The sequence below is a fragment of the Anolis sagrei genome, chromosome 5 (genome assembly GCF_037176765.1).
Source record: "Anolis sagrei isolate rAnoSag1 chromosome 5, rAnoSag1.mat, whole genome shotgun sequence".
Taxonomy (NCBI): domain Eukaryota; kingdom Metazoa; phylum Chordata; class Lepidosauria; order Squamata; family Dactyloidae; genus Anolis; species Anolis sagrei.
In genome coordinates, this window is record NC_090025.1 from 60,045,092 (window position 1) to 60,070,934 (window position 25,843).

At 38.8% G+C, this 25,843-nt stretch overlaps 1 protein-coding gene across 3 annotated transcripts in view; it reads left to right on the plus strand.

Annotated features, from left to right (window-relative positions):
* GALNTL6 (polypeptide N-acetylgalactosaminyltransferase like 6) overlaps window positions 1-25,843 on the plus strand; it is a 616,387-nt gene that overhangs the window by 273,254 nt on the left and 317,290 nt on the right. For all 3 annotated transcript variants that reach the window (XM_060778709.2, XM_060778710.2, XM_067468722.1), the window contains one exon: window positions 11,761-11,927. In XM_060778709.2, the coding sequence (XP_060634692.1) occupies window positions 11,761-11,927 (167 nt within the window). The remainder of the gene's footprint in view (window positions 1-11,760; window positions 11,928-25,843) is intronic.

Sequence of the window (25,843 nt, forward strand, 5' to 3'; positions counted from 1 at the left end):
ACTGGAGTTATACATTACCAGGAGGGGACACAGGAGAGGTTCCAGACCAAGCACAACCCAAAATCCCAAAGACCTCAACGGCAGAGAAGGTGGAGGATAACATGGTACATGTTACAACAGCTGTGAAGGCGGAAGAAGGCTGCAACAGATTGAGAAGCTATCATCGTCATGTTAACCATGTCACTGGATGAGACCTCAATCTGTGAAGACTGTGTGTTGATCAGCAGTGCACTGACCTCCACACATTAAAAAACTCATGTACAGCGTCTTCCAAGAAAAATACAGACCCACTGCCAAGACACCAAATCTGAATACAATCATCCTCGAGCTACAAGGGCTCGCATAATTAAGTTGGGTCTGTGTGCCAAGTTTGGTCCAGATCCATTGTTGGTTGGGTTCACAGTGCTCTCTGGAATCAGGACTCAAGGCTCAGGACAAATACAATATAGATAAACATGTATCAAAGGTGTTTTTAAAACACAATTATGTAACCTATAATATTCCAGATATTCTCTAGAAAAATAAAAGGATACAAAATTATTAAATCATACCATACATGAGGAGTTCTTTATTTAAAACTACCCAGTTCCATAAAACCTATCAGAGTAAAAAAATACTTTTGCTAATGGAAAAACTGCAAGAACTAGGATAGTCTGACCTGATTAGATAGAGAATTGAGTCTAGGAGCAGTCACCCAAGAGACTGTTGCCCCAGTAGACATATATATGAGGGTGTCAGGGCGAGGTGGCAGGGGGAGACATCTTCCAGAGATTGCAGAGCAAGGCAGTCTGAGGGAATGGTACTTCAAGTAGCCCTGTTGGCAGAAAATAAAAATTATGGATTTACCTGTATGCTAATCTGTTTTAGTGAAACTGAACATTCCATTTTGACAACAGCTATCATCTCGCCCATGGACTGTATTGTAAGGATAGAGTTATATGTGCCGTTTAACCAGTCCCAGCAACTAGTTTGTATGTAGCTCTTTAAGCTAGTTGAAGTCTCTGAACACTTTTCAAAGACAGTCTTCTGTATTGTGCAAATATCCAAACATGCCATAGTGAAGGCATGTTATTGTGGCCAGAAATTTACAAAAATGTGTGCAGTTAGCATACTAGTTTGCTGCAAACACATTTCTAGGAGAAGCCTGAGACAAGATGATTTTCAGCTTTCTAAATATGTAGACATTGTGAGTGCAGAATCCTTTAACTGCTTGGCTAAACACTATTTTTAAATCACACATTTAAACAGTAGTCTGCTTATCTATTGATTATATGTGAAGAATGTGTAGGTCCAATGGAAATCTTTTCAGGTGTATTACGTTGGCAATGCCCATATTAAATGACCTCCCTCATTCGCTTTGGAAACTTGAGGTGCTCAATAGTCCTAAAAATTTCTCATTTCTTGCTTGAGGTAGAATTATCTCCCTTATGGGGGAAATATTAATCATATGTTTATTGTACTGGAAGCAATAACAACCACTACAGCAAAGGAAAAGTTATGAATTTCATGCTAACCTCATCTGTTGAAGTCACGCATAGTAGCTTCCCCAAACTTTTACCTGTAAAGCTGAAATATATTAAATTGGCCAGGGGTTCACATAGGGATTGTTGTTCTAATTAAAGAGTTAAAGGAAAACAAATGTGGACTTAATACTGAATTTGATTAGATATAAAAAGATATGATATCACTAACCAATGCCTGTAATTATGAAAGTAAAATTTATTATCATGTTGAATTTTGCACTTAGCAAATAATATGCAGTGTCTTTGCCATTTCTATCTGAAATAGAAGAAATAGCAGTGAAAAAACTCTTTCTAGGGGCCACCTATTTCTACTGGCAAAGTATTATTATTCTTATTTACTTTTATCCCACTTTCCTCCCAAAGATAGAACTCAAAGTGGCAAAGTTGAAATGGGGGTGAGGACAGTTGTAATTTCGAAGGACAATCCCTAGTGAAAGATATTGGAAAAGTGGGCTGTATAGATACAAATACACACACAGCATTAATTATTTCAAATTAAAAATTGGTGCCCATTAGTCCAAAACTTCCCCAAATGTTTAAAATAATAAGATAAATAGCTCACAAAACATCTCCTTGCTGGGATTATTTTCTCCACTCCCCAAACAAGCATCTACTGTAAATATTGCAGATAACCTTAGACGGAAATACAAAGAAAGTTGGCAGAAAATGTTAACATCATTTTAATATCTTGGTACATTCTATGAGGCCTCATTTACTTAAACCATAGTTGACATGAGGAAAGAGAGAAATCACAACAGTGCACTGCACACTGCAAGTTGGTGCCCATTGTTTTAGTTCAGAAAACTGATTGCTGAAGGAATGAAGGATATGATAGCTTGCTATAAAATTATAGACAGTGTATAGAAAGAGATTTTTCTGTCATTCTGTCAATACTAAACCTGTGGTTATCCTGGAAATAGATTGTGGGGAAACTCAAAACACACTATCTAGGATGCATCACATACTTAAAACTATGGGATTAGCGACCATAAAATGTGGTGACAGCCATTTATTTAGATTCCAGGATAATGAAATATTCACTAAGATGTCAAGATTTAAAAAATGCAATTATCCTTGCACTTGATAGGAATAGATGTCTCAACACACATTAATGTCTCAGAAAATAAAATAGTCAACAACAACCACATAGTGGATTGTTCATCTATATGTATGAGAAAAAAATTATCATTGTTGTTGACAGTATTATCAGCAAATAATTGTTGCACAAATTTGTACATTTTGTGGAGAAAGTTTTTTTCAGCAGAAGCGTATAATCATGTATTATTTCTTCATTTTTTGTGCATACATACACACACAAACCTTTGTGAGATTTCCCAGATCAAAAGAGCAAAACATTGAGCAACACCATAAAGTCTTACTGTCTTGCCCAATAGGGAGAAAAATTTCACAATTTTCTCATGTGAGAATGAAACAAAAATCAAAATGGCTTTAATTACTTGCGGAGTAACTGAAAAGTTAAAGTAAACCACCCTGGGGAACTAGTATAAAAAGTCTCTGGTCATACTGGGAGATGAATGAAAATGTGTGGATCTCCAAAATAAAATTTAAAAGGCCAGGAACAAAATCTGGGATTTTCTGATGAAGGTGTGCCCTGAGTCTGGCATTGGTTACTGCTTATAATGTCTTCCTACTTCTTCCAGGATCAGAAGAGGGAATATTTTTCTAAATAGCTGGTGCTGAATAGTAACAGTGGGACAAAACAATTGCCTTCGGGGTCTATTTATTTATTTATTTATTTACAGCATTTGTATTCTGCCTTTCTTACCCCGAAGGGGACTCAGGGCAAATCACAATACACATATACACGGCAAACATTCAATGCCGTTTTTGACATACAAGACATACGGACAGATAGAGGTCATTCAACAATTTTTCCACCAGACCCAGGAGGTTGCTCGATTCAGCCACAAGGGGAGCTGTCGCTTCATCCACTATGACACCGAGCCTTTTTGATCGTAGTATTTCCTCCTTGCTCTCCGGCATTTTTATGGTGTCATAAATTAGCCTCCCCGCTTTAAGTGGTCCCTAATTTTTCTACTTACAGCTCCCAGCTGTTTTCGAACTGCTAAGTTGACAGTGAGCTGGGCATTCTTAACAGCTATTTTTTTAACAGCTATTAACAGTTGGTCGCTCAACCCCGACTCGGGTTTCGAACTTGCCACCTTTTGGTCGGCAGTGATTTATTGCAGCTGTTTAACCAATTGCCCTACTAGCCCTATTTGTGATTTTCTTGGAAACATGTCAACTGCTTCTGTAATCTGAATCCAAGTTATATGAAACTTTACTCTGAACTTTTTATCTTTGGATCCCAGTCCAACTCAGCAGCAACCAGGTTCCATGGTTGGTTGGATTTTGTAAGTCAATTGTTTGGTGAAATGTGGGAAAACACCACAAATGAAACCAATATGATGTTGAAGGCTGAATCTTATTGTTAGTTCTGAATAAAGTTGACTTCTTGAATCAGTGAGGTCTGCATACATGTTGACTCACCATTAAGCAGTTGATTCTATTCGAAGTGTAACAACAGGTTGCAGGTTGGCATGTTATGATAAGACTGATGAAACTCAGATTGAAATTTGCACTCAACTGTGTAACTCTCTGGACCTTTGATAATTTACCAGTATTCAGTACAGCATATATCCCAAGATTGTCATTAAGATGTCAAATGATGGGAGACACTTCAAAGAGCTCATTGGAACAAAGGCAAGGTAGTAACACATAATGAAATAAATCAGCCTGCTGTCCAAGGAAACTGTAGTTGCTATTTAACATATGAAAGGACATCTATTTATTTATTCATTTATTTATTTACGATATTTCTACTCCACCTTTCCTGAACCCGAAAGTGACTCAAGGCGGCTTTACAACATAGGCAGCTATTCAATGCCATTAAAACAATGTAAAATTACAATGAAATTTTAAAACAGAATTATAAAATACATACATTAAAACCTTTAAAAACATATACACTCACTCTCTTAGCTATTAGTCTTGTCATCCAAAAACATCCAAAGCCATTCTAGTATTTGATTTCACATAGTTCTGTGTTTATCTATTGCACTAGGTTCCCAACGGCTTATTCAAAAAGCCATGTTTTCACTTTTCTGTGGAAGGTCAGGAGGAAAGGGGCTGATCTATTATTCCTATGGAGGGAGTTCCACAGCCAAGAGGCAACCATTGAGAAGGCCCTGTCACTTGTTCCCACCAGTTGCACCTGTGAAGAAGGCAGGACTGAGAGTAGGGCCTCCCCAGATGATCTTAAACTCCTAGATGGTTCATAGGGAGAGATACATTCGGACAGGTAAGCTGGGCTGGAACCGTTTAGAGCTTTATAGGCTAAAGCCAGCACTTTGACTTGTGCTCGGTAGCAAACCAGTAGCCAGTGTAACATCTATGTCATGTGATGATGCCATTCCCCATCCAGATACAGATAGGTGGAACTACCAATCCTTTATTATAGTTCATAGACCAAACAAGTTCATAATAACAAAATGTAAGATAAATTAAGGTATGTGTCTCTTCCCTCTTGCAAATGGCACAGGTGTGCAGAGCTGTACTACAATGAAAACTGCTGTAGGTGTCAACTGGAATTAAAAAACCATTATACATTTTCCCTTAATTAGAGAATACTTGCAAACTCATTTAGTGTGAATTGATGCATTTGGAGCCTTGCTTTTCTTAACTCTTCTGGAGTACACCTTTTTTTTTTTACTGCAGAGCAAAGTCATCTTAAATTCATAAAATTTATGAGCTGTCAGTTACGTTGACATCTTTTGACTGATATGCTGTGCTCTGTAGAATGAAAGATCATAACTGACAATTTCTCACAAGGTTCTTTGCTAATAATATTGCATCTTCTCTTCCTTAGCAAATAGCTATTATTATTTGTATATTATTAGTTTTTGGCTTGAGACCTGCATGTCTTTTGTGGGGTTTTTAAAGTCACTGCCTTGGTTTGGCAATAGTCATCTTTATTGCAGAGTTAAAACCAGCAGCAATCTTTCTATTTGCTAATATTAGCAAATATAATATAGACCAGTACCACATACCTCCTGATACGTCACATATGAAAACAGGGATGTGTGCAGCCAAGCAATATCAGAGGCGAAGGCTTTTAATTAGAAATACTTCACATATAGGAGAAGTTGCAACAGTTTGGATTGCTTGACCATACAGAGAAGGGCATGATTCTTCCACTTCCTTTCCTCTCCCCTCCACTTAAGTACAAGCTACTTTTGTACTTTAAACTTAGGTTGCATCAATTGAAATAAGTTGAAGTGGAGATAGTAGAGGAAAATGAGAGGAGAAGAGAGAAACAGACACTTAGTGCCCTTCCACACAGCCCTATATCCCAGAATATCAAGGCAGAAAATCTCACATTATCTCAGTGTGGACTCAGATAACCGAGTTCAAAGCAGATATTGTGGGATTTTCTGCTTTGATATTCTGGGATATAAGGCTGTGTGCAGAGGCGGCCCGAGGTAATTTTCAACAGTAAGCAAACAGTATTTTGGTGCGCACCCCCCCCCCAACCAATCATTTATATATATTTTCTGTTTGTCGTGGGAGTTCTGTGAGCCATATTTGGTTCAATTCCATCATTGGTGGAGTTCAGAATGCTCTTTGATTGTAGGTGAACTATACATCCCAGTAACTACAACTTGCATATGTCAAGGTCTATTTTCCCCCAAGAGCACCTCAAGAGTGCCCCTGGGCAAAATCAACTATACTGCAAATGCTTACTTTGCGTAATGGGTTGCCGAGGCTTCCCCCAGACTGATAGGGCTGTTGTGAGCCGAGGGGGCGCTCCTCAAGTGGCGGTCGAGGGGCATTTACAGAGGCGCCTCTGCGCCCCTGGCAAAAAAAACAGTGTAGTGCGACCGCTTACTTTGAGTAATGGACGAGCCACCACTCACTGTGTGGAAAGCAGCTTTGAAAGCAGCTTGAAAAGTGGGTTTCTACAGGATTAATAGAGATTGTCCTTGCCAAATCAGTACAGCTGGATATTATGGTACCATTTTTATACTGCGAGGGTGGGCAAGCGTGGGGGCAATTTCCCATCCCTAAATTACTTAAATTTATTTTCTTAAAAAAAATACCTGTGAAATAAGTGAACCACAAAGGAACGAGGGAACACTGTATTTACAATTACCTAAGAGTTGCCTTTGTTTTCTGCCACAAATATTTCAGCATGAGCTCTCTTGTGTCCTTATCAGTCATTGGAAACCTTTCCCAGGCTGCAGGTATCTCTTGGTCCTTCCTCTCCCCTCCCTTGGGATGATCAGTGATATAAACCAGGAAGAGGAGCTTCTGGGAAATGTAATCCTTGGACTTAGCATTCCTATTGTGCTATTTAATATTACTGTTTAGTTTAATGCCACAAATAGCTTTGATGGATACATAAAGACTCATGGTGCATGTGCTTGTAAGAATTTTTCAGAAAAGAGTGGGATTTATTAGATTAATCAATTAGTTTCAGAGGAGCAGCAGTCTTGCCAGTGTAGAAGTTGCCTTGAATTCTTTCCCAGTCTCTCAAAATCTTAAAGAAATTAGAACTGATTCAGACATTTATCATAAATGTGATCAGTGTAAAGGTATGGGGAGAATTCATAAGGAAATGTTCAGATGTCTTTTTGAATTTGGCTTCTGTAATAAATCAGATATCTTCACTGTGGAGAAGTTTCTAGGGACCTCATCTAGGGATGTCACCTATTCGGGCAATAGTGGGAGATACATCATGGATCATAGTGAATTTGGCAGGTGCAGGGGGAACCTGTCACCCCACACCTCACATTGCCCACATCTTCCTTCACATCATCCCTTGGGAGGAAGCATCACCACCCAGCTTCCCCTGTTGTCTATACAACACAGGAAGTCTCCCTTGTTGCCACCACTGCCTCCTGCAATACTTGGACCTCACTTCACGCACAGAGTCCTTCCAAAACTATCAAAAGTGGATAAGGTAGCACTAGCATGCTTGGGATATTGAGAAGGAGCCACTACATGCATCTTTGGCACTGTGTTGAGAGTGAACAAGCCAAGTATGACTTATTCCCTTGATTCACTGAACAAGATAATAGTATTGGAGAGCTGGGCTATGTAATGGAGATTGAAGATAGACTCTTGAAATACACCTTTTCTCATCAATTCAATTTACTTTATTAAGTTCTTGGTGTCTGAACTCAGCTTGTGACCTTAGTTCTTCTAAGCTGCTGAAAAGCTGCCACATTATGGCTATTTAGACATACATAAAGAATGAGTAGTATTGATCACTAAAACTATTGGAGTTAAAGACATTTCTTGTGCCTATTGGACTTTAGGATCTTGACAGACTGATCCATGTTTCACAGTATTCTACAAATAATGTTTAATTTACATTCATTACATTGTTTCAAAGTTGTTTCGCTACTGAAGTCTTTATATGAAATTCTTGTAAAATGATGAAGTGTGAAATTGTGTGGTTGGCATTATACAAATGTAGTAGATGACTCATTAAGAAGTTCATGAAATACCTTTATGTCTTTCCATTTACATTTCAATGTTCACTTGCACTTATCAGGCAGTGGAAGCTATTTTTTTTCCTCCAGAGGCATATTTTCAGTTACTCTTTCCATTTAATGGTACTGATTATTCTGAGCATTTAGTTGCATTCAAGTGGGTATATTGATAGAGTCACATTAGTATTGTGAATGGGAATGAAGTGCATTTTTGGAAGATTTCAACTATAGGTTTGGTCTTAACTAAGAGCGCTTCCACACAAAGCTAAACATGTGCCAAAATGGGATAAAATAACCCAATTCGGCATGAGTTCTAGTCTCCACCCTCTCCCACAACCCCAGGATTTTTCTCCCAGTGTGGTTACATGCTATCCTGCTTGAAATTGAAATAGCATGAAGCCACCCCAAAGCCCCTGATTTATACCCTAAAATTTACTGAAAAGGGTCCCTGGTCGCCATGGAGCCTCTTCTCATGCCCTCATGGCATTAGAAAATGACACCTAAGGAGATGGGAGGAGTGAGGAGGAAAATCCCCCCCCCACACACACACACACACATTATTTTCTCATCCAAAGATGCGGAATGGCTGCGGAGATTGACACCCAGGAAATGTGTGGCATGTTCCAAGAGTCAATCCTCACAGGAACAAATACTTCATTAGACCCAGATTTTCCCCTAAGATCCAGATCTAATAAGGTATTTAGTTAATGTGGAGTAAAAAAAACCTCAGTTTACTCTCCATTAATTTGCTTGTCATAACCCAGAAGCCTTTAAACATGCCAGACACAGTTCAAATGGTAAAACACAGCTTTATTGTTAACAAAAGGTCCTGACAAGCACTTAACTGCAGTGCTTAAGTCTGCTGGAGCAATTTGGCACCTTAAACAAGTCAATAGAAGAAAGTAAAATATAATCCAGATTATAGTGCTGCCTTTTAATCCAGATTAAACTAAAGATGAAGCAATTTGCTTAAAAATCAAAATGTAGCAAGAACACAGTCTGTGAAGTTGAAAGAACGTTATTTCAAAACTGAAAGTTGTTAAAGTCACAAAGATATTAGCAAACAAAGTCCAGAAGTCCAAAAGCGTAGTCAAACCAGTCCGTAGTCAATTCCGTAGCGAAGCAAGGCTGAAACGTTGAAGTCACTCAGGAAACAGGAACACACGAGGCTAAGGCCCAGGACCCAAGGTGAAAAGTTGGCAGATACAAGACTTATGTCCCCAAGACAACACTTTGCCTTCTGCAACTTGCCATTCAAACTGAACCCCCTTATATCTTACAATTCATCATCGGAGCTTGATGAGCTCCCCACCCTCTCATCATCACTCCCAGCTGCTTCCAAGCCTGCAGCTGAATGCCCATCCCTCCACCTCTGCCAACGAGTATCAGGATTCAGATCCCCTGGCTGCCAATCTTCAGTGAACCCCTCAAATTCCTCACTAGAGGTGGGCTGGTTACAGATATCCCTTATGTTTTGCACACGGGTCCAATTTAACTCTTCATCATCGTCCATGTCACTCCCAGTCCCAGAACTCCTTTCAAACCCAAAGAAATCTTCCTCCTCTGTTGGTGCACAAAATATTTCCCGAATACGCTTCCTTTGTAATTCCCCTTCAGACTCAGGCTCTCGAGCAGCTCTCTTTACACCTCTGCTCCCTTCCCCATCCCCCATTTCCCAATCAGTGAAACCTAGGAACGTGTCAGTATCGCTTGGAGCCATAATGATTTCTCTAATGTGCTGACACTGCTGTTCCCCCTCTGACTCCAAAGGAGACCCGTTTTCCCTGCTACTAGAAGTAGCAACTTGAGCAACATGCTGAACTACAACATTGCTTTTACCAGGAGCATCATTTAGACACTTCCAGTAAAAACGAGAGAGGTCTCAGGTTAAAGGCCTGTCTGGATGGGCCTTTACAAAGCCTGATGCTGTTACACCCTGTGTAGGTTGTGGATCTTTTCCTTTGTGACCAATAATATTGAATGAGATTCATCAAATAGCACACTCTGCATCAAAATTACAGAACTCTCATCCCAGTAGACTTATTAATTACTATTTCCGATCCCATGCAATAACCTAATGAACATGGTCAGTCATTCTCAGGTCCCCATTGTGAGAATGTAAACATTTTGGTCTGGTAGTACTTCAGTGCTGGTGGAACTTTTACAATGGCCATAATTTCTGTAGTATATTTCTGCTCTTAAGTTATTTTTGGGGGTCCTACCTTCTATTTAAACTAGACTCTAGCATTGGCCCTAATATGTAGTAATTGCAGTGGTCAGCCCAAGTGCAACAATAATCGTATGAAAAAGATCTTGTACCACTATAGAGATTAACTGAGGAAATGGCAGGACTTATGACATCGTGCACACTGAAGACATATATAAAAAGGTTTAAAGTGGTGAAAATTAAAGTACTTTGAGCTGCTGTTGGCAAATACTAAAGGGTTTGCAGTTCTTGCATTTTTGTAGATTTACAGCCTTATCACATGAGGCAGAAGAAGCACCCTAGGATGCTTCTGCCCCAATTGAGCCCCACATCTCTCATCATATGATGTAGGGCGACATTTGGTGGGGATCCCTGGGTGAACTGAGGTGATAGTGTGGTGGGACACTGCTGCCTTCAACACAGAAGCCACCCCGTTAGGAACAACAGGACTTTGGTGGAGTGGCATCACCTTCCCATTTGGGATGGGAAAGGATCACCTGCAACCAGGACAACGGTATTGCCCCACTGCTGCCCTGATGCTACCCTGGTTCAGCCTGGAGACTAGCCAATCATGACACTGGACCTCATCAGTGCAATGCGGTCCTAAGTCTACTTCCTCAGATGCATGGATTAAAGTGCCTAGGAAGAAAATTTATAGGCAGACTGTGCATGTGTGTGAATTGCCATAGAGATGCAAAACTTGTGGATATGGTGATGACTTGACATGTTCAGTATCAGTAATAGTTGTTTGAGGAGGGGAAGACAGAAGTGAAATGATGTTGCCTGAAGTCATATGAATGATGGAGGCAGATATTGGAGTGAGTGAGATTCTGGCTGGAGACCAATAAGGAGCTAGCGAACAGAGGCCCCATAAGGCTGGGTGTTAAGTAGTATTATGAAAATAATAACAGTGGTAGCAAAACAAAATAATCATGATAGTAATGATAACATCTGATCATATGTTTTTTTAATAGACTTACACTTTAAATTTTTATATCTGGTTTGAAATGTAATGCACCCTAGCAATACATTATTAGCAAAAGTAGACATGGACTATTCTAGGTTATGAGTGAAAATCCATAGGTAACTGGAAATTATGGTGATATTTAAGGGGACACAGACAGATATGAGTCTTATAAACAGAAAACACTGTGAATTTATGGCCATAGTCTGCAAATCTATTTGGGAGAAAGCCATCACAAATTCAGTGGATTTTCCAAGGAAGCCCGCCTAGGGCTTTTAAATGATTGTTGTTTTATGAAGTTTTTCCAAATCGTTGAACATCTGGCATTTTAATGAAAGAGTTCCAGTTTCTAGGACAGAAGATTTACCTAAAACATCAATATCCAGAAATGACAAAATAACAAGGAGGATCACCATAGTTAAAGTAATTTGAACTGTTTGTGTATTTGATAAACAAATGTATTTATGGTGGTGAAATATTTGAGAGTGATGAACCTGTTTTGATCTGTTATATTCTTATACATTTCTTTTTTCCATTTCTTTTCCTCAGCTGTAAGCACAAAGTCTATTTGGAGAAGCTTCCAAACACTAGTATAATTATCCCATTTCATAATGAAGGCTGGACTTCACTCTTGCGGACCATACACAGCATTATCAACAGGACTCCCAACAGCCTGATAGCAGAAATCATTCTTGTGGATGACTTTAGTGACAGAGGTAAGGCAAATGGAATAAAAAATGTTCAACGGTTGCAAATTGTAGTTCTTATAAAAGTTTTGATAAAATTGATTATCTCCTTTGCCCTTGCCTATTGAGAAAACATTCAAATCTCCCTATTTTAAAAACTGTATGTTCAAATTCGGCATTCATACTGAAATGGTTCTGTTCATTTGTTTTCATCCAAAGTCTGATATATTTTATACCAAGGGCAAAGGAAGGTTCAGAAGTCTTCTATGTCCTTCCCTTAAATAGCATGGCTGATTTGGTATATTGTATCTGCAGTTCTCTAGATAACTAATGCTGAAAACATCTTTTTTGCTCAGTGTTATTCTTCTGAGTAAAAACCTATTAACTTTGACCTTTGGGGGAAGCTGTTTATCAGATTTACCACTTTGTGTTTTATTGCATGAGACAGCTTGATTTAACTGTAGTGCCACAACAACATAGTAATACATTAGAATGGCGAAAGTATAATTTAGTCTTTGGTGGATGGGAAATACATTTTGCTTTTAAATGGGAATTGTTTCATAGTTGCAGTGAGCAAAATGAAGTCTGCCAGATGTTGTTGGACTAATTCCTGGCATTCCTTACCATTAAGTAGGCCAGGTCTGGAAGAGAAAAACCAAACAATATTTGGAAAACTACAATTTCCCTACCTCTATCAGAGGGAGAATTGGATATCAGTGGGTCTGCTCTAAGTCTCATTGGATCCCACCAAAATTCAGATATATTTCCATCTACTTAGAGCTTAATTTTATGCTTAACAGGACAATCATGTGTACATTGACCAAAACATAGTACTTGTGTTTAAACTGGAAGCATTGCTATAGTTGAGGTGAAAAATCTCTGATTGAAACTCAAACTTTCACTTAAACATGAATCTCATTGGCTAAATTTGAGCCAGTATCCCTGAGTTTATCCTACCTAGGCAATGGTGTTAAGCTAAAATAGTAAAGATTAAACCAATGACTTATACTATGAGCTTCTTATTTGTTGTTTCTCATTAAACAGATAATAAATGTGGTTAAAATGGCAAGTTAAGTTGACAATGATCAGTACACTTTCTAGGAATAAGCCCTTTGAAGACATTGGAGTTATTTCTGAGTATACATGCTGTTCCATCTAATCCACTTCTGTTTAGAAGTGTACTTACTTAACAAAACAATGATTATCCTCTCAAAGTTTATTTCTGTTAATGACTGTGTGTTTCTGTAGACTTTGAATTTGTTTGTTCTTGTTCAGAATTGTAAGATTTAAGAACTCATTAGACTGGGGTTTCCCCCCGTTCTAGTGTGTTGTTGGTGTGCTGCCAGGATGGAGTCTGCCAGAACCCATCCTAGCTGGCAGCACACTAAGAGGGAGCCCTGAGGATATGGGTGACTACCTGTATCCTCATTGAAGAAGCCAGGGACAGCACGAGAGGAAACCAGAGATGCCTGGGAAACGTCATGGGATGGCAGCTACTAAGCTGGGCACTGCCCCACAGTTTCCCACACTGTCCCCCGGATTTTGGACCTTCGTGTGATGAGGTCCTTAGTGAATGTTATGTATGAGTACCAATTTTCTTCTAAACAGTCAATAGGAATTTTGTTCATATAATTTCTATTGCAAATATATGAGGAATGGGGAGTGGTACAAAGGTGGATATAGTCAATCAGAATTTTTGTCCCATTCCAAGTGGATTATTTTAGCATTTTTGTGATACTAATAGGAACAGCTGAAGACAAACAGTTTTTCGGAGTTCGCAGTTCCTGGATAGCATGGCTTTTGTATTGTATACTTAAGATAAATGTTGATGAACAATGTGGGCATGGAACCTTTATCTCAAAAATTCCACTTCCATTTTCTGATGCTAATGCTGAGTTGTACTGCATCTCTATCTTGATTCTGTCTCACTTGCATACCACTCGCAGAATAGATTTTGTTGGCCTGCCATATATAACTTAATTGCTATAAAAGAATAAAGAAGATGATGGTGTGTTTTTGCAATATGCAATAACCAAAGGCTTGGGGGGAGATTAAATACATATGGAACAGAATTGCGTAATTGATGTCAATTATTTTTCAAAAGAAAAAGGATTATATGAATTGCTGCATATGTAACATATTTAAAGTTTAATTTTAAAAAAAAACTTTGCTGAACCTTGAAAACTACAATGAGAAGCATTCAGCCTAGCATTCTATATAGATATTGTATATTTACTGGGCCAGAGTGAAGCCGGGGGGAGGGGGGGGGCAGGGGATAGTTCCATCTTGTCTCCTGCATATGTCATCAGCTGGGGACCCCTCCCTCCAGCACCAACTGCCGTTCTGAGCCAGAGTGAAGAGAGGGGGGCCCAGGGGTGCAGTTCCACCTTGTCTCCTGTGCTATGCTATTAATATAATATAATGTAATATAATATATAGTATATACATATAATATTTATCATATTGTAATGCAATGCAATATACTACTAATAACAATAATATATTTTAATTATATATTTATATTACATGTAATATTACTAATAATATTACAATATAATGGTACAGTACAATATTTAATACTGATATTGTACTATGCTAATAACATAATATATTGTATGTGTATATCTTGTAAGCTGCTCTGAGTCCCCTTCAGGGTGAGAAGGGTGGCATATAAATGTTGTAAATAAATAAATAAATAAATAAATATTTTCTGTATTACTCGATTTTTCCAGTGGGCAACATTCAGGTATTGACTCTCCAAATGACTTGCAGTTCTTTCTCCTGAAGTCTACCAATAGAAAAGTAGCCATATCTTCCTAATTCCATGTATTAAAATATGTTCCCATAGCATGGTGAAATGAAAAGAAAATCTCAGTGGATCTCTGGAGGTCCAAAATGGAATATTTAGGAGATAATCTAAAGATGACTGGATTAATTTTCTATTTTTCTAAAGCAATATGTGTCAATGTAACTAGTCTGTGTGCTTCCTATACAAAGAGGAACCCTTGTTAAGTCTTGCTAAATATAAGTAGGAGGAAAAACCTCTCAGGTAACTGTAAAAATTACACAGCTTTTCGACATCAAAGAGATAACATTTCTAGCAATGTTTTGGGATCTCCTATCCTTAAAGGAAAGAACCTAGTAACCTTTACAGCATTCATTATCCTTAAATATGTTCTCAGAGTGATTAAAGAGTTTATCGCTGCTATTGCAAAAAGTTTTATGAAAAAGTCCACTGACAAGAAATTGCCAAAAGACAAGCAAACTAGTCAGAAATGCAATTATTGAGCCAGGTGGTAAATGCTTAGCATCTTGAAAAGGCTGTAAAAATAGATGAAGGGAATGGTTGTGCATTTCCTACTTTATATTCTTATCTAATACTAACATTGAGGCACACATAAAGGGCTTGCTATGACAGACAAGAAAAATGATTCAGTACATAGCATACCGCTGAGCATTCTGCCAAATGACTTCAGAAAAGTTATTTTGTATGCCTTGATTTTATACACTTTTTTTTAGTCCTGAAAATCTTTAGATTGTTCATGCATAACTAGCAATAAAGTCTGGCATTTAGATAATAGAAAACTGGAAGGACAAGCACACTTTTAAATCTTGATAGGACACAAATGAAGAGCTGGTGCTGAGAAGGAGCAAAAAAGAAATAGAAAACTAAGCAACTGTTTAGAATATTTGACTATCCAACATCCTTCAAGTAAACATTGCATCAGGTGCCTGGATAAGACTTATGCTATCACCAACAAGAAATCCTATATGGTACAACCTCATATGCTTGATAAGATAAACTTGGATTTACTGGAATGACAATCGATACATACTTAATTCTCAGATGTGAAAATGGAACATTTCTAGTATTTTTGCTCAGATAGGTGAGATTCCAAGAAGTTTTTTCTGTTTTTTAATGGGTTTTTAGAATTGAAGCCTTTTCTAACTAACATTTTGTTGGGAGGTGGTTGAACGTGGTTTCTCATTATAGTATAGGTTTTGAGAAAAATACATTTTTGAACAAAAAAATAATAAAAACACAACGTGCTAGTCTTTTCACTTTCAAGCAGCAGGGGAGAATCTCTTGGCAATCTACAAATTTTCACACACACATAATCTGCCCAGACATGCTTTCTCACAGAGCATAAGAACATTTGCAAATATTGGACAGCACCCTGTTATTGATATACAGAGACATAAGTGGTGATATGCCTGCAGACTCTTTCTATTAGACATTGTGTGTGGTTGTGTGCAACTGATAGTGACAGACATAGAGACCCATCCATGTGCAGAATACATATAGACATGTATCAGATGGGGTGTATATGATCTACAATAAGCTTCTATTCATTCTGTAATGTGAGTTGAGGCCCCACAATGGAGCATGGAAAAGCCCACTGACATTGCACTGGACAGGTATCCAGCATAGACATTGCAAAACGTGTGCCAAGTGTAACTTCAACGGCAGTAATTTATGCTACACTGTGGCAATATAGGATCTTAGCCATTATTTATATCCTTAGAATCCATATGTAGCTGTTGACCTATAAATAAAACAATAAAATACAACCCCCATCTCCACTCCAATATAATGCAATTTCATAATGCAATTTAACTGTGTTGAGCAGCATTATATGGCAGCATGGACTCAGGTTGGATCTACACTGCCAAATAAAGCAGTTTGAAATATATATATTGTATATTTAATTTTTCACAGATTTTAATGTTCTATCTCTGCATCCACTGGTGTGACTTCATGGACAACATTTGCCAGAAGTTGACCACAGAGTTCCACCAGAGAAACCTAGAGATTTGCAAGGGAGGGTCTAATAATGTGTAGAGCTAAGGCAAAAGAGGTGTATTTTTTCTTGCTCACAAACTCTCTATTTTTTCTTGTCCTTTCTTTCCTCCCTTCCTCCTCTCATTTCTCTGTCCCTCCCTCCAATTTACATTTCTCCCTCACCCACCCCCCATTTGGCATTCCAAAACACTATGGAGTCTAATTGACATAGGACAGACCTTCTAGCATAATTGGTTTAGCTTGCTTTTAGAGGGATTAATCTGTTCTGTGGTGGTCACAAAAATAGTCAGAAACACAGCCTTTGATGATATGCTAATAATGACCTTTGCAAGTCAGCCTTTTGTTCTTTCCTTAATGTCTGCATTAGCCCTGCCAATCCTGTCAACAGTTAACAGTGGAGGCCTAGTGCAAATCTTGAAATCCCCATTTGTCAAGCAGATGTGGCTTTCAGTACCTCAAGTTGCCGGCAGTGGTTTTTCTACTAAAATATGTTGTTAATTCAATGAAAAGGAATTAATACTTAATGACATACACTGCAGAATTATTTGCAGGAACATCAATCTTTTATTTTTACAATGTCATCCTAAGCCATTCATTTGCATACACCCTTCTCTGTGAGATTCACAAATAAACACATACATGACTAAATAAACTTCTATGATTCCCTTATATGCCTTGCTTGTGTATCCCTGCATATCAGGGGGTTGGACTCCGTGGCCCTTGTGATCTCTTCCAACTCTATGATTATGTGAAATCATAAGGAATGCCATTCGTTTTCCGGTTTTGGGCTGGAAATCTCATGACCTGGGAGTATTCTGAACTGTCGACCCTAGACGTGCATGTGATACAATCCCTGAACATTTTTAGTAGCTTTTCATTGTCTAACTGGGCTGCTTTCTAAGAGAAACACTGTACCAATGAAAACTGGGTTACATTCAATGGCCAAGCAATATCAGAATATGGTCAAGATGGCAAAAGTTATTAATGAGGAAGAATACACAAGCAAGAGGTAGCTGTGAATGGGTTGACAGGAAAAGACAAGACTGCACTTCTTCCTCTTCTCTTTCTAACTGAGTTAATGAAGTGCAAAGTACTTTTGCATTTTGAACTGAGTCTGCAACACTTAAAGCTTGGGTGGGCCCTGCTGCAGGAGAGACCCTGAAGCCTGAGTATTTGCCATCCAGCTTTGCTGCCTGCTCAGCCCTGGACTTATCTACAAAGGGACCTGCAGCCACAACCCCATTCCAGATAGTTGACCCAGCAGCCTCCAAGGAGAGAACATGGCCCTTGCAGCCTTCCCGTGTGGCTACTTTAATGGCCGCACTGCCCATTGCCCAGCTGCCAGAACATCTGCATGGGGTGCTTCCATGGTCCCCACTGCCTTGCCGCATGGCTACTTTAATGGCTATGCTGCCCATCGTCCAAATATTGGAACACCGGTGCAGGTGCTCATTTTCAGGGTTCCCCTGCCTCAGCTGTTGCCTGCTGCTTCTGACCACTTATTCCATCAGCCCACTTTGGTTGGGATTAAATGATTACTTTTGTGATGTTTTATTGTATTTTATTGAATTGTTTAATCGATTGTTTAATTGATATGTCATCAGCCCACCTTGGTTGGGATTGAATGTTTACTTTATACTTTTTATTGTATTTATATTTGAATTGTTCAATTGATATGTCATACTTATTACTGTACATTTAAATTTATATGTGAATTGTTTAAACTGATAGATCATGTTTATTATTATATGCGTAGTGCATCACTGTATGTAAGCTGCCCTACATCCCCCATTGGGGTGAGAAAGGTGGGGTATAAATGTAATAGAAGAAGAAGAAGAAGAAGAAGAAGAAGAAGAAGAAGAAGAGGAAATCCTATGGTTCTGCATCAAAATCCATAGGACACAAGAGACAGTGATCCAGGTTAAAACCATTGCTTTCCATGGGATCCTATGGTTCTGCATTAAAGCCCATGGGATACAAGAGACAGTGATCCAGGTTGATAACAGTTGATAACAGTTGGGCAATGAAACAGAATGGGATAGTTGTAAAAATGTGAGTAAAGTGTGATAAGAGGCAGGAGCTCTGAAGACGATTGCTGGCCCATGTTCAGAGTTCCCTCCTTTCAGGACATTTCTGCTTCTTTTCAACCCTGGAACACGTGATGAGCTCCATGCCTCTCCATGCTTGGAAAGAGGCTGAGGTCCTATCAGGGGAAAATTTCTCAATGTGATGAGGTTGATTGTCAGAGTTCCCTCCTTTCAGGACACTTCTGCCTCTTTTCAACCATAGACAGAAGTAGTTTAAGTCATGTGATGAGCTCAGCACCTCTCCATGTTTGAATAGAGGCAGAAGTGTCCTAGGACTGGAAAAAAATTCAATGGGCTAAGTGGGTTTATTCTAAAAGTGGATCCATTTTCTACAATATGTAGGATAACAACATGGAAGAAATCTCTTTTAGAAGTGCCCACATGCCCCTCCCTTTGTCTGTGGAGTATGCAACCTAAAGCAGCAAATACATTAATATTTTAAAGCCCCAGTATAAGGTTTTGTACTACAGGGCTTTTTAAAATCTGTTAACATGATTTAATATTGTTTAAATATTTCTCAAAGACTAGCATTATTATTGTTAAAGTATGAAATTAATAGCATCTTATTCTTTGTTTTGACAGTGTTTATTTCATCTTTATCCCCATAGGGCCGTTGCTACTGTATATGTTGTTATTTTTTTATGCTTCTGTTTCATGCTACCCTTAAATTTTATTGTATTGCTTGCAGGGTTTTATTTTTATTTTTGGTGTTCTGTTTATCTCCATATTGCCTTGTAGACTAAGTGGATACACAACTTAAAATGTAAAGAACTAAACAAATATATAGCCAAATACCATTCATGCCCAAGGAGGAGGTATCAGCAGTAGTTTCTAGGGGGATTATCCTAAGGGAAAAGATGCCAAAAATAATGCAACAGAGCATAGAATGCTAACTAGCTAGGGAAAAGGACAATAGTGAGTTATTTTTGCTCTTATTAACTGCCCTCAATTCGACTTTGACTCATAGCAATCTCATGAATGGAAAATCCTATCACCCACAGCCCTGCTAAGGCCTTTTAGACTCAGGAGCATGGCTTCCTTGACTGAGTCTTTCCATCTGTAATGTGATGTTCCTCATTTTCTACTGCCCTCTAGCTTACCAAGCATTATTATCTTTTCTAGTGAGATATCTTCACATGATACGCCAAAGTAGATAGTCTCAACTTAGTCACTTTGGCTTCTAGGGAGAGCTTTGCTCTAGGATTGATTTGTCTTTTTAGCAGTCCACGGTATCTATAGAATCCTTCTCCAGAACCATATTTCGAAGGAGTTGATTCCCCCCCCCCCCCCAATCAGCTTTCTTTGTTGTCCATTTTTCACAATCCTACATAAAAACTGGAAATAGAATGATGTGGAAAATCCTAACAATCCTATATCTTTACACTTCAGAATCCTATCCAATTTCTTCATAGCTCCCTTTCCAAATCCTAGTCTCTAATTTCTTGAGTTCAGTCCCATTTCTGGTTAATTTTGGAGTCAAGGTATGGAAAATATTGAACTATTCTGATGTCTCTTCACTATCTACTCTGAAGTTATGTAAATTAATTCTCTCTCTCTCTCTCTCTCTCTCTCTCTATATATATATATATATATATATATATTCCTTCATTATTAGTTATAAAGCCTTGAACTTTCTTGACTTTCTTCAGTAATTGTTGCAAGTCTTTACTATTTTCTGCTAGAAGTATGGTATCACCTGCATATTTAATTTGTTGATGTTTTTCTCTCCAGTTTTTATGCCTCCTTCCTCTGAGACCAATTCAGATATATATAAAGTATACAGGTTAAACAAACAGTGATAAAATGCAACCTCATTTGAACCCTTGGAATTGGAAAGCATTCTAGTTCATGAAAAGCAAGTAAAAACCATAACCAAAAAAGCCCACAATAAAAACAAAAAAATAACATTAGCATTGCTAAAATGTCTCTTGTAACCTTCCAACAAACATAAAGGACTCATTCCCATTATAAGAACTGAGAAAGGGAAACCAAAACCAGGAATTAGAATGATAAGGACTTGTCAAGAGATTACAGCTGTTCTTTCAACAAGCATAGTCAGAGGTAGTCCTAGTCACAACAGTATTTAGTCCATTCGAAGGGCAAGGCAAAAGTATAGTCACAGTGCTCCATTCCAAGAGTCAATTAGCATGAAACTCACCAGAGGTCCAACACACCAAGCAAGATCCAAAGTACACAGTTTCCAAGATCTCCGGCTGAAGCTCTGCATATGACATTTGCTGCCAGCCCCAGGTTACTGCCAGCATTTGTTATGTATACTTCCCGTGGCAAGACTTTATAGCTGTGTAGCCTTCCTCTGTGCCAATCTACTGGACCTTCACAACTATATGGAATCTAGCCTCACCTGAAGCCAGGGAGGGCGAGTTAATTCCTTCTCATCAGTCTGATCCTGTGTTCTGGCTCAGGCACTTCTATAATCCTCCTGAGCAGTACTGAGGTCCACATCCTCAGCCTGCTCGGGTAACTGCTCAGCCATTGTCCTGAGTTTGTCTGTTGGAAGGAAGCCCTCTTCCTTCCAACAGAACTGGTGAATTGGTACAATTGCATTACTGAAGACAAGTGTGATTTCATGGGTACTCAACATGATTTACATCAACTATCAACAATAATATGACTGTCATCATCATAGGCTATCACTCGCAGTCGAATGATTGTCTTACAAATGTAGGGTCTTGGGGTGGGTCCGTAGGTGACTAGAGAGACCTATTCTTGATCCACACGTTCTTTTGCAGTGAAGACATTGGTTTCCAGATGGAAATATGACTGTAGTGGGTAGTGATTCATGCAATTAAGTCCTTACCTCCATAATCAGGGTAGAGAGGTCTGGAATTTTCTAACATAGAAATCAGAATCTGTGTGAGGAAATGAGGAAAAATGGTTCAAAGGTACACCTGCTGCAATTCTTTTTGAATCTCACTACTAGAAATAGGTTTTAATCATAGACACACTTATGAGACTACAGTGGCATTTATTTTTGAATAAACCTCAATAGTATTGTCAAACACAGATTAAAAAAAAGAATTGTGTTTATTGCTTGTGCTTTGAGTAATTATGCTCTGTCTCTTGTAGCTGTCCTCAATTTATATCCAGAGGAAACGTGTTCTGTTGGGCTTGTTTCTGGCATCTCTTTACTTATGGTCTTTGTTGAAACAATGTTTGCCCTCCAGCTAGGCAGAAATCCTGAGAGCATCTTGTAGCATTCATGAAATGATTTGCTAGGTTCCCCTTAACAACAGAACAGAATGCAGAGGCTGGAAAAGTGGGAGGAGGGAGGAGAAGAAAAGATGTGTTAATAGGACTTTGATAAGACCTGCCACTTCTATTGGTTTTTTTTTTCCTCTTTTTTTGTAGCTGTTCAATTTCACTTAATATCTGAAAGTGTTTGCCTTTTGACATGACAGACGTGGTGAGTAATAAAGTTGTATCTAAGTAAAGTAGTATCCATTCTTTCCTGTCTTGTTTACCATTCCTTGGGTAGTGAACAAAATAATAAGGAGGCTGAAGGAAAAACACCAGTTCCCATTGGTCCAAATCCATCAGACTCCATACCATTTGGGATCCACCCTCCCTCCATTTCCTTTTCCTTCTTGGCATTATTTAATGAACCGAGCAGTAGCAATTTCATTTCATTTCTCAAGGCTTTGCTGGCTGGCAAGATCAGTTGATTCCAGTGGGAAGAGGGAAACTTCCATAAGAGATGAAAACGTGATGTAGCAAAGTGGCAATCATTTCAAGGAGATTTGTGGATGGCCGTATGGTTGAATTATATTCATCACTTGTACAGAAATGTTTGGGCATGTAGTGATGTAGTTTTACATCACTTGCACAGCATCTCATATAAACAAATAACTATAATACTCATATTTTGACCATCTTGTTTACTTTCTTTTCTTCCTTTAAGCACTTATTTCCTTGGGTAGTGAACATCTGGTGGCCATGCAGTTGTTGCTTCTGTTCATATCCTATGTAAAGTTGCACCGATTTCAAATTCTTCCCATCATGTACCCGATAATATGAACATCTTTAAAATGTGTTTTGTTTGTGGTACTTTATTTTCCATTTGTTGTCTCATTAATTTCATTGTCATTTCTGCTAAATTCACTTTTCAGTTTTCATTAATTTTCACATGGAAGACCCAGCCTTTTTTCTGTTGATTATAACTCTGGAGGGTTTTTTTAAAAATCCAAATAACATTACATTTTCAACACTTTTACCGCTCCTGCAGGCATTTGATCCAGCAAGCTGGAGACAGATCCCCATTGTGTAAGAAATTTTAAAAGAAATAACATTCTTTATAATTCTTGGTGATTCATGCCAAAGATCGTTTTCAAGTCTTGTCATTTTCAAACACTCCTAGGGCCCTTCCACACAGCTATATAACCCAGAATATCAAGGCGGATAATCCACAATATATGCTTTGAAATGGATTCTCTGAGTCCACACTACCATATAATCCAGTTCGATGTGGATTTTATGCAGCTATGTGGAAGGGGCCCTAGTCTCTCTTCCATCCAAAGTGTCATAGTAGTATAAATGCAATGTTGTAAATGCAATAGGTGAAAACAAGCAAAAGCTATTATATCATTGGAGTTTATGTAATACAATTCTATTTGCATTTATTGATCAGTCATGTAAAATATCTAAAGTAAATATAATCTTGCACTCTGCACGGAAAGCCATACTTTGTATTTCTTTACATTTTCTTGCTTTAGGAGAATATCTGAGATAGTTTGATGCCGTCCCCCCTGTTCCCCATTACTTACTCCTAGTTAAGAGAAGAAAATGGCACCATATTTCTGATGTAATAAAATGAAGGCTGTATCCAGACCTTTATTTATCCACCTTTATTATATGCAAATAGAATTTTAATACTTATCCAAGTTTAAACAACGAAGAATGTATGTATGTATGTATGTATTGGTGGAAAGATAGTGGAAACGCTAATGGTGTAGGAACACCCTGTTTGCACTTCTGTTCATATAACATTGTGATTACCATTTTTATGGAACTCTGGTGAAGGAAATAGACTTTGCTATTTGATATTTTTAGAGTTTTGTTATAAATTCTGTATTCAAAATCTTCTTTATATACTAAATGTCCTGTCCCATTATCATTATTGTAACTGAGAGTGACGATACAGAAAGCTTTTGAATATGGATGCAATTTAGCTGACCTTTTGTCCACTGTTCATTGTGCTGAAGATTTTTTTTTTATGTGAGTCTGCTTTTAGGACAATTTTAGAATAGTAGAATTGCACACAAAAAATAATACAATTTTCTAGTATTGCCAGAGTTCCTTTGGAATTAGAAAAGTGAAAGTGCCAGAGAGTGATTGGGCTAGAAGAAAGTAAATCATCAGTAAAGAGAAAGAAATGGATATGTGAGTAACGCTATGTGGCATAATTCAACGTTCCCAGTATATACTGTTGTTATAAAGTCTATCTGTATACAAATGAAAACTCTTTATTGCCACTACAATCAATTCCTCAACATATAAGGCTGATCGACATGTCTACACTATTTTTCAGTCTCTATTTTAGGACTAGAGTCCAATTTTGTTGATGCCCAAGTGATCCATGCTCCCTTTCCTAATTTATTGTGGTTAAAAGTGGTTTTATTTATTTATTTATTTATTTATTTATTTATTTATTATTTAAAACATTTATATTTCACTCTTCTCACCCCGCAGGGGACTCAGGGTGAGCACAGCATATATACAGCAAACATTCAATGCCGGGACAAGGATTCATATGAGTATGCATAAACATTACAAACATTTATCAAAATATTAAAATACACTGTTTTAAAAAACCGTCTTGGTCATCTGCGTCGTCTAAATTGGTCTGGTAAAGTTTCCTATCGCTGCCTTATTGCACTTTCCCAAAAGCTTGGTCCCACAGCCAGGTTTTTACCATCTTTCCGAAGGACAGGAGGGAGGGGGCTGATCTGATCTCACCAGGAAAGGAGTTCCATAGCCAGGGAGCAATCACCGAAAAGGCCCTGTCTCTTGTCCCCACCAATTGCTCCTGTGACAATGGCAGGACGAAGAGCAGGGCCTCCCCGGAGGATCTTAATATCCACAATGGTTCATAGGGGGAGATGCATTCGGGCAGGTAAGTCAAGTAAGCATTTAGGGCTTTATAGGCCAAAGCCAGCACTTTGAATTGTGCTCGGTAGCAAACTGGCAGCCAGTGGAGCTGGCGTAACATGGGAGTTGTGTGCTCCCTGCATGGTGCTCCAGTTATTAACCTGGCTGCCTCTCTTTGGACTATTTGAAGCTTCTGAGCAGTCTTTAAAGGCAACCCCACATAGAGTGCATTGCAGTTGTCTATCCTGGATGTAACAAGAGCATGGACCACCGTGGCCAAGTCTGACTTCCCAAGATATGGGTGCAGTTGGCGCACAAGTTTTAATTGTGTGAAAGCTCCCCTGGCCACTGCCGTAACCTTGGATTCCAGGTTCAGTGATGAGTCCAGGAGAACTCCCAAGCTGTGAACCTGTGCCTTCAAGTGGAGTGTAACCCTGTCCAGCACAGGCTGTGACCCTATTTCCTGTTCGGCCTTGCAACCGACCAGGAGGACCTCTGTCTTGTCTGGATTCAACTTCAATTTGCTCACCCTCATCCAGACCTTCACAGCAGCCAGGCACCGGTCCAGTACTTGGACAGCCTCCTTAGCATCTGGTGAAAATGAGTGATAGAGTTGGATGTCATCTGCGTACAGATGGCATCGGACTTCAAAACTCTGGATGATCTCACCCAACAGCTTCATGTAGATGTTAAACAACATGGGGGACAATACTGAGCCCTGCGGGACCCCACAGGACAATGGCTATGGTGCCAAGCAGGAGTCCCCCAGCAACACCTTCTGGGAACGGCCCTCTAGGAAGAATTGGAGCCACTGCAAAACAGTACCTCCAAGACCCATCCCCGCGAGGTACCCCAGAAGGATATCATGGTCTACAGTATCAAAGGCCACTGAGAGGTCCAAGAGAACCAACAGGGACACACTCCCCCTGTCGAGCTCTCTGTAGAGATCA